At 51.6% G+C, this 14955-nt stretch overlaps 1 protein-coding gene across 2 annotated transcripts; it reads right to left on the bottom strand.

The window, feature by feature from the left end:
* Positions 1 to 2962: 2962 nt before the first annotated feature.
* Positions 2963 to 14603, bottom strand: Arx (aristaless related homeobox). 2 transcript variants are annotated; one of them, XM_047536562.1, is made up of 5 exons: positions 14256 to 14601; positions 11623 to 12499; positions 9031 to 9076; positions 5947 to 6275; positions 2963 to 3568 (listed from the first exon to the last, which is right to left on the bottom strand). In XM_047536562.1, exons 1-5 carry the CDS (start codon positions 14449 to 14451, stop codon positions 3328 to 3330), a joined length of 1689 nt encoding a protein of 562 aa, XP_047392518.1. In that variant the 5' UTR covers positions 14452 to 14601; the 3' UTR covers positions 2963 to 3327. The 2 variants fall into 2 exon arrangements, with proteins under 2 accessions (XP_047392518.1, XP_047392519.1); XM_047536563.1 differs by lacking the exon at positions 2963 to 3568 and adding an exon at positions 3696 to 3782 and having other exon boundaries at positions 14256 to 14603.
* Between the last annotated feature and the right edge of the window lie 352 nt (positions 14604 to 14955).

Genomic DNA, 14955 nt, shown 5'->3' with positions numbered 1-14955 from the left:
TATTGGGGCCAAATTGGGTTGCCATTCATTAATAATGCTCACAATAAGATTAAATCATTCTGGAAAATCTCATAAAATCCCCCTAAGTACGCTCCAGTGGCTCTTTCCAATCCCCATCATTCAGCACTTGGGGAGGTTTGGAAGGAGAAGAAAATTGGTTTCTTTGCTTTTAATGCTGCTTTGAAAAGATACTCAGAGTTTGTCATGCGTGACATGTCACATGTTTAATGTGGACTTGCTGGAAGTCAGGGGGTCTTTAGCGTGTGATATTTATGGGGAATATTAAGTGCAGAATGAGGTCCCTCCAGCTGGGGAAAGTTGAAAGAATAGGAGGCCCGGGACCCAGCTTGTTTGCGGCATCAGAATGACATAGGATTAAGAGTTTGTAAAACAAGGCGAGGGGTTCTCATTGGCCAGTAATAAATGTAATCCTTGGAGGTAATTTCACGCAATTTGCTTCTGCTCCAAGGAAGGGTCAAATGAGAAAAAATGACTTAAAAAAGGGTTCATTAACAGGAAGAATGGTACTGTTTCTCGTCTACCATCCAACTGGCAGCCTGGAAGGGAAAAAAGAAGCCTTACTAAACAAAAAGCCAAAATCGACGGAAAATTGATATTGACCACCAATATATAAATAAATAAATAGCCCCTTCCCTCAGGCTTCTCTTGCACTCCCCTGTCTCCTCCCCAAACTCTCCAGTGGCCTGCCCACCCTAGGAAAGCAGCTTACTCTATGGGGGAGTCTGTGGAATCTGAAGGTTTGAATCTCTCAGGCCTGGAGGAATGCCCTAGGAAGTTCCCACCCGGCCTTACTAAACCTGGAAAAGGAGTGTGCGGTGGGAATGGTGGGTGGAGGTCCCTTCCCATGCCCCAGGCCGTCCTCTTGCCTGTGAGCGCCGCCCTGGCGAGTCCCCAGCTAGGCCATCAACACTGGGGTCCACCAGAAATCCAAACTCCCAGAAGCAGTTTCAGGCGCGCGAGCCAGGTCCACGCGCTCCCAGAACAGAACCTCCCAGACATCTGGACCAGCTGGCCTTACCGACTCTGGCTGGCCACCTCCCCAAAGGGCCACTGACCTCCGCCCGACCCTGTACTTTTCCCTGGGTTTGTACACTCGCGCCCCAGGCCGCCAGGGGACCCTGCCCGCCTCCTTCCTGGGCGCGCGAGGATCCCGACCGCCCGGGCTAGGAGACGCGCCCGCGCCCCCCGCGGTGACCGACTGTTCCGCGGCGTGCTGGGGAGGCTGCCCAGCTCCTCCGGGAACCGCGGTAGTCACGCCGCGGCAGCACCCCCCCTCCACCCGCCTGCCCCTCTCCCCAAAGGTCCGGCGCGCTAATTACTGCAAATTGAAACTAATTAAGCTTCTCTTCCCTTTCCCATCACCCTGGGAGCATTGGCGAGACCCAGCCCCCGCGGGCGGGCTTCCACCGAGCGGTCACCCGAAGGGGCGCAGGCAAGGCCCGAGGGAGGGGGAAGCTATGGTTCCCGCCGCGGGGAAGGGTGCGCCAGCGGGTTAAGAATCGCAAATCTGTTTGGGTCTCCTGACGAAACCAGAGTTGTTTAGATTTTTTAAAATGTATACATTTCCCAATGCCTGGATAAGTGATGTAATGACATTTGTCGAGTTAAGATCTGCCACTTGGATACCCCTCGCTGCCTTTCCATCACCGTTCTTACGTTCGCATGCTATCTTCTCTCTCTCTCTCTCTCTCTCTCTCTCTCTCTCTCTCTCTCTCTGTCTCTCTGTCTCTCTCTCTCTCTCTGTCTCTCTCTCTCTCTCTGTCTCTCTCTGTCTCTCTCTCTCTCTCTCTCTCTCTCTCTCTCTCTCTCTCTCTCTCTCTCTCTCTCTCTCTCTCTCTCTCCCCTCCCTCCCTCCCTCCTCCCAGAGTGTACCGCGGAGCCCGCCCCCTCGGAAGCCAGCGCTGTGGCTTCTCGCTCTCGCCATTACCTGTCATCTCTCTCGGACTGCGCACTTCCTTGCTACGTGGCACTTTCCATGAACAGCTTTCTTAGCCTTCCTATCCAAGACTCTCCCTCGCTTCAAATTTCTGACTCCACCGTCAACAACGCCTACTATACACCCACTTACCCTCAAACCCACCCCATCTCCGTGGCCTAAGGCCCCCCAGTTCCAGCCGTGACACGACCGGGGAAGTTAAGATGCGCGTGGAAAGCACAGCGGCAGCGTCCTTAACCTTTGTAGGAAACCCGATCCCTTGGAGGGCTGAATTCAAACCAGGGGCCTCTGCCAGGAAAATGCATGTGCAGATAAATCCAGGAGGTGCCAGGGCGCCAGAGCCCACCCCTGGCCCCCATTAGGGGCCCTTCTACAGTCCCCTCATCGCCTACATACAGCATTCACATTTCCTTTTGTTAAACATATATTTTTTTTTTATTTTGAGCGTGACACTTCTCCACTAGATAGCAAGGAAAAGTGATAACAATTACACATTACACAAAAGTACTGTACCATTGCCTTTATCTTGAAGGTTTCAGAAGCCTCTACAGTTAATAAGTTAAATAAAGGGCTTGAGTACATAAATATTTGTCTAGGAACCCTACCGTATCTACAACACAGTAAGAATCTACAGGAGGACAAACTTTTACCATACCACGCTGAGTGCAATTGCGTTATAACATTTCAAATATACAAAGCTCTGTTCTTTTTTTTTAATAACAATGGTATGTACAGAATCAATAATCACAGTTTGGTGACTTCAACAGTCCATATTCTAGCAGAGTATTTCCCTTTGGTTTGATATAAAAACCTTGGTTGGTGTATGATAAAGAAGAGAACAAGAACAAGACGCCCCTTTCCTTTAAGTGCACTGTTAACTATCTTACAGACTCGCATTCGCTTCCCTGGCCCTGGCTTCACGCCGGGCCCGCGCTAGGGAGATCAACTTAGAGCGCCAAAATGCTATTAAAAAAAAAAAAAAAAAAAAAAAAAAAAAAAAAAGCTAAGTGGGGTGTCAGGAAAAAGAGGTTGAGCTTTTTAACATTTTAACTTCAATCCCAGGCGTCTTGAGGAGAAAACCTCCCCGATATTTTCAGTAAAGAATGGGAGAGAGTGGATGTTTGAGTTGGAGCGAGGTTGGCAGTGGCAGGGGCAGGGGCAGGGGCGGGTGGACAGCCAGCCGAGGAGGTGCCACATCTGTAAGCGCCAAGGGCTGCCTTGCCCGCATCCAGGCTGCTGCGAAAGCGGCTGCGCTCTCTCAGTGCCGTCTCGGGAGTGTGCTGGTCCTCTGTTTCCATTTGGTCTTGAGTGGTGCTGAGTGAGGTGACCTTTCGGGGCGCGCCTAGGGGCGCGAGAGTGGAGGGCAGCCTTTAGCACACCTCCTTGCCCGTGCTGGTGCCCGGCAGGATGTTGAGCTGCGTGAGCTGCGCGGCGTGCTCCTTGGCCTTGAGCCTCAGCGCCGCTATGCTAGAGGCGCGTCTGTCTGCAGCTGCAGTGGCCGGGTCGGCCAGCGCGCCCGACGCCACCGCGCCCTCCACGGCCGGTGTGGGCTGTCTCAGGAGCGCGGCCGCAGTTGACGCGCTGGTCAGTGGGGCCATGGTGGAAAAGAGCCTGCAGGGAAAGCAAACAGCGCGGTCACGGCCTCGGGAGCTGAGTGCAGCGCCTGGAAAGGCGTTTTCCGCGGCCTCTCACTAGCAGAGCAGAGGGGCGCCGAAGGCTCAGAGGGGCACGGCCTCAGGGGTGCCACAACTCAGGCCCTAGGTGGGCCGCGAGCTGAGGAGTAGGCAGATGTCACGGGTGGAGGTTGTAGCACGCTGGGAGGCCTCTGCCAGAGCAGAAAACCGACCGGGAAAAGAAAGAGTAAGGGACCAGATATTTCCGGAAGGGCCACAACCAGGACCAGAGGCGGGCCCTGCGACCAAAACCCCATGACCCAACTTCGCGGATCTGTGCTTTCCCTTAAGAAAAGGGGTGCATTCCAAGGTCAGGTGTTCCAATTAAACTACTTGCCAGGAGATCATGGGAGAGAAAAGAGGAGAGAGAGGGTGGGGGAGGGAGGGAGGCTAGAAGAGGGAGGGAGGATGGAAGAGGAAGGAAGGAAGAAGAGGAAAGAAAGAAAGAAAAGAAAGAAAGAAAGAAAGAAAGAAAGAAAGAAAGAAAGAAAGAAAGAAAGAAAGAAAGAAAGAAAGAAAGAAAGAAAGAAGAAAAGAAGAGAGAGAGAGAGAGAGAGAGAGAGAGAGAGAGAGAGAGAGAGAGAGAGAGAGAGAGAGAGAAAAGAGAAACTGACCAAGATCTACGCTGGAGATTTTGATATCTCTCCCCCACCCAGCCCCTTCTCAGCCCAAGATGAATACCCCAGAAAAGCTGGGCTTGTTTGCTGATCTTTCTGTGGACCAGTGCTGACCGGCTGCCCTCCAGAGTGGGACTAAGCGGCGGGTGCCTGGCCAATACCCGCGGGGTTAGGGTGAAGGGCGCCCGCCTGTTGATTTTCACTGGACAGGCGGCTGTAACCCACCCGCGGCCCCGCGCCCAGGCAAGGCGACACTCTCCCGCCGCTTTGCCTGTGCCTCTGCTGCCTCTTGCCCCAGAGAGCCCCGGGCCCGAGACCCCAGGGCGTAGCACAAGCCTGGGATCTGCGCCAGCGCTAGTGCCACCGCCTCTGGGTGGCGCCTGGATTGCTCTGTGGTGCTTCTACACTTTACACACTGCACTGCCGCCCGGCAGTTGAGACCCAAGCATCTTCAGGAGCCCACCCCCACCGCCTCTCAGGGCCCTTCAGGCTTTTCCAGTCTTCTCCCCAGAGCTCTGGCTCCAGGCCCCCGCAGGGCCAATCCAGGATTTCCACAATTAGAAATGAGCCCCCCCTGGGCTCACCCAGTGCCAGCTCCTCCTTCCAAGCCCACTCTGCACTCTTCCTGCCAGCCTCATCACCACCCTCTTCCGGCCTCCCTGAAGCCCAGTACTGGTGTTGAGGATCGCCTGGTTTTAGAAGTCATTTCTTGTCAAAGGGGAAAAGTGCAGAGGAGACCCAAAACTTTAAAATTTTTGTTTCCAAAAAGAAATGACAATGTGTGACCCGGAGGAGGGGTGTAACATGTGCTGGTTCCACTAGGTAAACTGAGTCACTAACTACACTTCAGTGGGTTTGCTGTTTATCAGTTTATTACAAGAAACTAATTTTACTTAGTCTTTTAAAAAATTTCTCTATGATGATTTTTGTTAAGTGGCTGCGCAGTTGGATGAATCTATTATGTCTTTGTTCTCCCTAAGAGAGATCATTGAAGCTGCGTTCAGTTTTATTTTCACTGCACTTTCTAACTTAATACATCCCTCCTTTGTTTCTTTGTCTGTGTGATTACACAGATTTCTTAATTTCATCACTCGATGTTCATTTAAAGAAAGGGAGTTATAATATACTGTGAACTGTTTCTTTTATTTCGTTGTCTTGTGCCTCTGTGGGGGTTGGAGGTTGCTTATATGGGACTATCATTGGCAGCAGGCCACTTGAATGACAAGGAAGAAGGGTTTGGGGAAGAAGAAATAATTCTGTGCACCCAGAGGATCTCCTAGCTCCAGGACTCTGTGGGGACCAGGAATAAGTTCCTCAGGCTGCCAGGCTTTGGGCATATGGAAAGACTTTTGCAAAACTTGAAAAGTTATTCCTGCTCTGCAGTCTACAACTGAGGGCACTTGTACCACCAATGGTCAAGGGTGTTGGCTGCATTGGTATGGTACCTTTACAGCTTTTATTGAACACTCTTGGTTATCACTTGTTACTGCCAACTGTCTCTCTTTTCCTGCTCAGTCCGGAATCATTTCCTTCAAGACCCAAATTTCCAAGACAAAATTAGAGAGTATTTTCTTTGGCTTAAGTCTCTAAGGCTGGGCCAAAGAAAGATGTGCGTAGCCCCGGTTAGTCTCCTGCCACCTCCCTGACCCCAGCCTCTGTGTATATGAGAGAGACAGAGCCTGCCGAGGCTGTGCATTACCTGCCAAATGCTGGGCTGATGAAGGCCGGGTGCCGGAACACGGCGGCTCCCAGGAAAGTGCTCAGGCCCAGCGGCGCCCCGCTGGGCGGCAGGCTGGCCGAGCCCGGAGGCGGAGGTAGGCTCGGGAAGGCGGCGGCGGCAGCGGCGGCAGCAGCCGTCCAGGCCGAGTCAAGCGCAGGGTGGTGCGGGGGAAAGGGGCTGGCATCCAGGTAGGGGCTGAGCGGGTGGGTGGCCGAGAGGGGCCCTGGGAAGGGTAACCCCGGGGGATGGGTCTGCGCACCAGCCTTCTCCCGCTTGCGCCACTTAGCGCGACGGTTTTGGAACCAGACCTGTAAGGTGGAGAAAGCCTGGGGTCGGCATGGCTCCTGGCACTTACCCTACCCTTCCCCGCCCCGCGGCCCCCTCCCTCCCTTCTACAGTGGCCCAGGCCCACCTCGCCTCTCTTTGCCCTGGGGTGGTTTGTGACACATCTGGGGCCAAACTAGCATTGAAAAGGAACCCAGACTTAAAGAGAGCAGGAAACACAGGACAAGCAAACCGTTTGTAGTGGGTATTCCAACTAGCCCACTAAGTTTAAGGAAAGTGGTTTAGTGTATTTAGACACGGGAGCACCAAAGTTTCAATGTCTGGGCTGCCTCTTCCTTGCTGCACGACTTTAGGTGGGTCACGTAAATATCTGTGAACCTCAGTTTTCTAATCTGTAAAATGGGGACAATAAAATGGGGAAGATAAAACTTTTTCATAAGGTTGTTATGACAAATAAGTAAGGTAAAGTGAGAGGTGACTCTCAAAAATGGGCAGCCACCAGTGATGACAGACAAGTCTGTTTTGCTGCATATCAGCTATTTTCACCTATTTCAGGTTTACTCAAGAGCTAGCAAAATCCATGCTCTGTGTTGAAATGGAAAGCAGGGAGAAGGCTTTTTTATTCTTTGCAGAAATATTTATTGAATACCTAAGTGCACCGTGTTGGGTTCTAGGATATGGGAAGTGATGGGAGAGAGGAAATAAATATTCACAATAATTAGCAAACAGGTATATATTTTAGGGGGCTGGTTTTCCTTGAAATGGAATAGGGGGTACATAACCTGCTCTCTGTAGGGCCCAGTTTTGTTCAAGAAAGGACTGACTGCATGGACAAATACTACCTGAGTACATAGAAATCAGAGGGCAGATTGCAAGTAGACTTTTCCCACCTTCAGAGCTAACAAGTCTTTTATTTCCCTTTGGGGATGTGGTTTAAATAAGTTATTTAAATAGATAGCTCTAGGCTTGGGGGAGGTTTTCAGCCTAGGTATTTTCCTAATTGTTAATAAGAAACAGTTTTAATAGAGACCTTTACCTGAAACATGGCAGCTACCATCATCTAAAAATAATCCCCAGGAGCATGAGATTATTTTTATGTGACCTGCTTATCACACCCACAGCTGAGAAGATATGCTCCTTCTCCCCTGAAGGCATTAATATCTTTAGAGCTCAGTTTATGACTGCACACAAGTGTAAAAATTAAGAATGAACTCCAGGGCTATATAGAGTTATATTAAAATACAATGTAAACTATCCCAGAGGAATATGTTTAACATTTTAAAAAGACATTCACATCTTTCAAATATCTACCCTGGGGGTTGTCTAGCAACTAAGCCTGGTTTGACTTCTAGACAGCCACCCAGGGCAAGAAAAATCAAGAATTTAAATCGGTTGATTACTTCAATTTCTGCTGAAAAAGGGCCCATCCATTACATTCCACAGCCTTCAAATAATCTATTTGTGAATTGCAGAAACACTTCAGTGTGGAGATTCAGAGGCTTGAAAAAGTTAGACTGTAGATAGGACCAGGCTGGGTGGGCAGCTTTTGTGCATCCAAATCTGTCTAGACGAGAATATCCGCCACTCCATGATCACAGTGAAAGGAGTAAAAGAGGGGAATGGGGCAGTGGAGGCAGAATGCCCTTAAAGAACATGAAAACCTTTACAGACAGATCGTCTCTCCCAACTCAACTGCAATTATCAAGATGTCCCCCTGTAATACCTCATTATTGAATTAATACCTCTGAGGCCCCCCAAAGGTAAACGAAAGGACTCTAATAATTCATATTCACTTAATTACATCTTCTCCAGTGAATGGGAGGAGAGGAGAAAGGGAGGGGGCGCTCTCTTTCTTTTTAAAAGTTATTTAACTTTCCCACGACTTGTTCCCCTGAGCTGAAAATGCAGAGTTGCTGTCACATCTCTGTTTGACAATGGAGAAATGTGTCAACAGAAAGGAGGGGACAGGCCTCATCATTAGCTCTCTAATGCAAGAAGCTGTTGTGTATTAAATGAGCCATATGGAATTTATTGTGCTTTATCAGCGCTTGATTTTGACTGTAAAGTGATTCACTCAGCTCCTAACCCAGGGACATCTGTTTTCTGTTGGCCATCGGGGCTGCCCGGTGTTGATAGTCTCTTTGGTTATGAGGCCTGGGTTCGGAAATGCACTCTGGTATGGGGCTGCAAACACCTTTAATAGCATTGCACTCACTCCCTATTAGATCAATGTGGGCTCATTGCTATAAAAAATGGGAAATCAAATAGCATTAGCCAGCTCCTTGTGCGGGGTGGAGGGGAAATCAAACAGCATTTTGCCTTCAAATGGCCCTGTTTGTTCTAGCACTAAGTGGGCTTTTATGAAGCCCGATTGGAGACTTAATCGCAGCCAAATACCTGCTTGGAGCTGAGCGGATTTGTCTAACAACCAAATCCATGCTCCATCCCATTATTTCAATCAGGAGAAGTCGGGTTTGTGAATTGTTTTCTATAGGAGCCTTGGGACTGGGGACTCCTAAACTGTAGTCTCAAAGATTCTAAAACCCCTGTTCTGAACCTGGACTCCTTCCTCGGGCTTCTAAATGTTCCCCTCCCACCTCCCAAGTCTTAATTTTTAATTATCTCTGTGTGTGTCAGTGCTTGGATCTACTTTTCTGATTCTGCTTCTCTTGTTATGAAGGTGATCTCAACACCCCCCCCCCCCAGTTCATTAACTCATCTCTCTCTTCCATTGTCCCCTAGCTTTCTTCCCTCCCTTCTTCCCTGAGTACAGCTCACCTGGACTCGGGCCTCAGTCAAGTCCAGTCTCATGGCCAGTTCCTCCCTATAAGAAAGGAACACACAGATAGGTCACTCACTGTAGGCCCCAGCAACTCCCTCTCAGCCACTTTCCCTCCTCCAGTCCCCTTCCTGCCTGCTCCCACCCCCAAGTACATGAGCATCTCCATCCCTTCACCACTGGAGTGCCTATTTGATTGAAAGCATAAAACCACAACATATTGCTAGATATAGAATATTATATAACATTCAAGTGTGACAGGGATGACTTCTTGGGTCTATAATTCTACAAACCTGGACACATGGATTCTCTCTCCCCCTTAGGCCAGAGTTAGATAGGAAACACTCTCATACACGTGCATTCTTGTGCACACACACACCCACACACACTCATTACAGTCCTTGTACTCTGTTTTGTCCTAATACTAAATGTAGGAAGGGCTCAACAGTCACGTAAAGAAATATTTTTCTGCCCTCTTGGTTTCATTCTTTTTCCTTTTAAAAATTTCTCTCTCCTCTCCTCTTTTTCTCTCTCCCCTCTTGCCAGTTCTCTGCCTTTCCCTCCATCTCTCTCTCCCCCGCCTTCTTCCCTCCCTCACCCCCTTAGGTCACAGTCCCTATTACCCTCTGGAGATATGTTAAGCTTGTTAAGAGTTCAGTGGGGTAATTTTTCGATTAAACAAAATTCTGCGTACCTCCTGACTCCAGTGCCCACTACAAACCCTGCCCATCTCAGGGGAAGTCAATTTAACTGAAACCCTACCCCGTCATTGCAGTTATTACTGCGACAATTAAGGCAAATAGGAAACCATTAAGATGCTGTAAAATGGCTTACGACCTGTTTACCGAAAATATGAGCGCGCCGAGAATAATTGGCTCTCCGCTCGCTAATATGAAAGAGCGGGGGTTGCCCGAGCCTGGGGCCCTGGCTCTGCGCTGCCAGTAGACCTCCTGTCCACACCTGAAAATTCAGCAACAGGAGAAAATCGGTACACTAAACGCTTTCCTTTGCCGTCTGTTACAGTGAACACTAGCAAATCTAAATCTACACTTCTGGCTGGCTACAGACTAGAGCCAAAGGACTGACTCCTAGATTGGAAAGGTGGGGGTGGGGTGGCAGAGAGGAGCGGCTCCTCCTCACGCACTTTGCCACCCCCCTTCAGCTAAAAAAGGGCGGACCTGAATACCAATTGACACCAATTCATTTCTTCTTTTGAAATTCACATGTATGATAAATGCAAAAATCTGGTGGTCCAGTAAGCTACTTGATACACGTTGATTTTAAAATTTATTTCCTTTTTTAAAGATAAGGAAGGGACTAGGTGACAACGGGAAGGACCAAGTTTAGCCCAAGGGATAACCAAACTTCAATGCCCACGCCCTCGTTAAATCCTCTCTTTTTTTCTTGCTTCTGGTTAGGAGAGAGTTTGTCAATTGCCAGACCAACCACATTTTGGAGTTGGTTCAGGCCTTCTGGGTTCTAAGCAGAAATTTGTCCTCTAGTTCAAAGGGACAGGCAACTTTCTCCTCTAAAATGCACGTTGAAAAGCTGTACACGTCTCCTGCGAAGGAGATGCCTGCTTGACAAGCCCCGCACCAGGCAGACACGGGTCCCTTTCTCTCTCTGCCCTAACCCTGACTCCTCCTCAGCTGAGCGGAGACATGGTCTTGGGATGGGAGAGAAAGGCCCCCACTGGAGGGCACCCCGGGTCAGCTGAAATAGGGGCGCAGAGGCCCAGTTATCCCAGCGGCACATCTTTCCCAGCGAAACTCCAGTGAGTGGAAAGTAGAGCATGACCACCCCACAAGCCGGCTTGGACACTCGTCCAAAGAAAAATTTCCCCAACTGCTTGCCTCTTTGCCCGACTTCCATTAATCAGTGTCTATTCAGTAAACCCGTTTACAGTAAACACACACTGGGTTAATGCGTGTGTTGCGGGGCGGGGGGGTACACAGACCAGAGGGGAAGATTCTGGTTGGTGCCACTCAGGTGCAGAGACACCAGACGCTGCCCAGTTCCGACTTCCTTCGGTTATTTCAGGAGTCCTCAAATGACAGAACTCGAATCTTTTTAAAGACCTCCTCCGCAGGCACGGGCTCCAGACTTACTGAAAACAGTGTAACTGATACCCACCAGACTCCTGGGACACCAGGCAGGGGTGGCGAGTGCACAGTACAGTGGCCAAAAATAGCCCGTGCTCTACTCTGCCAGATGACTGCGGATAGTACTCCCTTCGCCTCTCCCAGGACCTGGCGAGGTACGCTATGCCCCAGGCAGTGTGTGTGCGCGTGCCTCCCCAAAGTGGCTCAGTCTGGCACTCTTTTCCTCTAACTGAAACTTGTAAAATATTAAACTGAAACTACCTTGGGAAGAAAAGAAACTATCCCAGCCTAAACTTAAAGCCCGGAGTTCGGGGTGAGGGAGTGGGTAGTTTTCAATGAGCCAAGGTGGGTGTTTGGGAAGGCACTCCTCAGCAAAGTCCAAGAGCAAAGTGACTGCCCAGAGTCTGGGCCCCTCCCCTCCAGTCAACCCTCTCTGAGTTCCACGCGTACCCTCCCACCACTGCCACCGCGACCACCCTGCGCTTGTACCTGGTGAAGACGTCCGGGTAGTGCGTCTTCTGGAAGGCCCGCTCCAGTTCCTCCAGCTGGTAGCTGGTGAACGTGGTGCGGTAGCGCCTCTGCTTGCGTTTCAGCAGCCCCTCCTCTGAGTCGCTGCCCGCAGACAGGCAAACGCTGTCCTCGCCGTCCTTGCCCTCAGCGTCCTCTGGGTGCAGTAGCAGCTCTTCCTTGGGCGACAGCTCCCCGCCCTCTGTGGCCACGGCGGCAGCAGCAGCCGTGGCCACGGCACCGGTGGCGGCCACTGAGCAGCGCCTGGGCTCCTTGAGCAGCGCGCGGGCATCGTCCTCCAGCAGCTCCTCATCATCATCCTCCAGCAGCTCCTCTTCCTCCTCCTCATCCTCCTCATCTTCCAGCAGCTCCTCCTCATCGTCCTCAGCGCCAGTGCCGCCACCCGCCGCCGGGGCACTGCTGGGTCCGCCGGCCGCGCTAAGGCGCTCATCAGGGTGCGCAACGCCCCCCGGGCCGCCCAACTCGTCCAGCGCGGGCGGCGGCGGCACGAAGGGCGCCCCATTCTCGCGGTACGACTTGCTGCGGCTGATGCTCACCTGCGGCGCCTGGCTGATCTTGAGTGTGTCCCAGGCGGCGGCCGCCGCCGCCGCCGCGGCCACTGCGGCCCCAGTGCCGTCCGGCCGCTCCCCTGGCCGTGCGGTTGGCGGCGGCGGTGGAGGGGCCTCCCCCCGGGGACCCGCGGTGGCCGTGGCCGCCGCGGCTGCTGCCGCCGCCGCCGCTGCCGCCGCCGCCGCGGCGCCCTGGAGGAGGCGGCCCCCGCCAGGGCCGTAGAGGCGCCGCAGCTTGGGCGGCAGGTGCAGCTCAGCCTCGAACGGGGCACTGTTGCCCTTGGGGGAGCCTGCGGGCAAGGGAGATCAGTCAGCGAGCCAGTGGGCCAGGGCGTCCCCGCCAGAACCGCCTCATGGGGCCAGCCCTCTGCAACTCCCCGTGTGCCTAGGCCCAGGCACACGGAGCTCCAGGGCCACCAGGCTCCGACGGGCCTCCTTTCCCACTTTTCTTGACCTTTCTTCTTTTACACCCTCTTTCTCTTGTTTCCTTCTTTTTGCCTATTCTCCTTCCTTCCCTTCTTTCCTTTCCCTCGTTCACTCTGCCATTTATTTCCCCTTTCGTTCTCTTATCTACTTCTCTCGCTTCCTCTCTCCCTTCTTTTTATTTTTTCTTTCCTTGCCTTCCTTCTTTCTTTCTCTCCCATCTCTTCCTTTCCTTTTCTCTTTCGCTTCCCCTTCCCTTTCCTTCCTTTCTCTTTTTGCGTGCTTTCCCTTCTCCTCCATCCTTTCTTCTTTCATTCCTTTCTCTTTTTCCTCGCCTACTCTCCCACTTCTTTTTTCCTTCATATTTGGGCCAGGGGAGCATCCAACACATTCAATAACTTTTTAAAAAAAAATTGTCACCACTCTGAAAACTTTGCGCACGACCTCTGCCCGCTGCTCCACCAAAGGGGCGCGGGCTGGCAAGAGGGGCACTGCCCCGCGGGCGACCCCTGCGGGGCGAAGAAGCCCTGTGGCCCAGAGCTAAGGCCATGCCCCAACAGTTAACAGCGGGAGGGGGCGGGGGTTCTTGCACAAAATGGCAAAGAAAAATAATCCTGGCGAAAATGTGCTGGGAAAGGCCTGGAGTAGGGACAGAAAGGGGGGTGCAACAGGCACAGGCCGCTCCTTCCCTTCGAGGAAGTGGCTGGCACAGGTGCCACTTCAGGCTAAAAAAAGAAAAGGAAAAAGTCAGTTTAATTTTAATCGGCCCCTTCTCCGCGGTCAGCTCCTGTGTTCCAAGTGGCGTTGCGGCTGGACCGCTGGTTTTCAGATTTTAAGAGAAACCAACAGTTCTTTCCCAGGTACACCTCTGCATCCAGCTCAAGGCGAAACTTGAGCGTAACAGGTTCGGGGCAAAACGACAGTTGTTCTGGAATTTTTAATTTTAGAAAATAAAACCTTTTAAACATCTCAACAGCTCAACTCTTTAGCAGAGAAAAATAGCACCCAGAAACCACACATTTCATACATTTCAAATCAATAAGGAGCACTGGGGGAATCCCAGGGAAATGTTGTTTGGAAAGCTTGGTTAAGAGATCACAAATAATGTACAATTTTTTGTTTTTTTAAAAGGAAAACACCGTGTAAAAAGAAATTTTCTATAGAGGAAAGGCCAAGGGCTCACCCCGCCTGAAGACCCCCATTCGCCAGCATTTGGGATTCTTGTTTTCATCAAGTTGTTTCCATGAGGGTCTAAGAGGGTGTCTGCTGTTTCTTCGACACCAGCCCTCTTCAGAGTACACCCAAGGCCAACAGAAAGGGTATTTAAACTACCTAACGACTAACACCGAGAATCTACCGGGTCCCAAAGCAAAGCTGGGCTTCTGCTTTCACTGGAAACAGAGATGAGAGAGAGAGAGAGAGAGAGAGAGAGAGAGAGAGAGAGAGAGAGAGAGAGAGAGAGAGACTGACTCTAGTGAGATGTTCTTTGCTCTTTGAGGTACCAGGCCTCAGAGTTGTCTCCTCTCCTTTCTTCCTTTCGAACTTCACAACCCCCCGGCCCCTGGACCCAGAACATCAAACATCCAGTGCCTAGTGCCCCTTGCCTGGTGGGTGCAGCCTTACCTTGCACGGCCTTTTCCTGGTCAGCGCGGCTGGCCAGCGGGGCAGGCAAGCTCTGCGCGGCTCCCAGCAGCCGCATTTTGCACGGGCTTCTCCGGCCCAGGATGCTGTCGATGCAGTAGGAGGATAGCAAAGTTGGAGATTTACTTTTGCACTCGGGCCTCTCGGAGCAGCCCTCCTCCTGGTACTGATTGCTCATGGTTGGGGCTTTTTCCCTGGGCGCAGAGAGCGAACTGTTGGCTGTCTCTCCCGGCGGGTGGGATGGATGGGTGTGTGTTGGGGGTGGGGTTAGATGGCTGGTTATAACGGATATTATTGCGATCTTTGTGCCTCGGTCTCTGTCGGATGCCGGCTGCCGGCTCCCACCCCTGCTCGCGCCTGAGCTCGCCCTCTCCGCGCTCAGGACAAGCAGTAACAAGTGTAGTGAGCAGCGGGCGCGGAGCTCTGGAGTCTCTCTTCTCCACGTGCTGGGAGGCGCTTTCTGATTGGTTCTCGCTAGAGGCCGGGCTGCGTCGGGCTGTGGGCGCAAAGCAAAGCCGGGACTGGATTTCATAGGGGCCAGCCGGTTTGGAGGAGGTGTGTTAGCAGCGGGCACGCACCAGAGTCAATTTTCTTTTCGTTCTCTCACTCTCTTTTTTTAGATTAACAACTTTGTAACTTTGCTACTCTTTTTCTTTAGTTCCTTCTTTAACTCTTTAGGGTT

Source organism: Sciurus carolinensis, chromosome X (genome assembly GCF_902686445.1).
Source record: "Sciurus carolinensis chromosome X, mSciCar1.2, whole genome shotgun sequence".
Lineage (NCBI taxonomy): Eukaryota > Metazoa > Chordata > Mammalia > Rodentia > Sciuridae > Sciurus > Sciurus carolinensis.
This window is presented reverse-complemented; position numbering and strand designations above follow the sequence as displayed.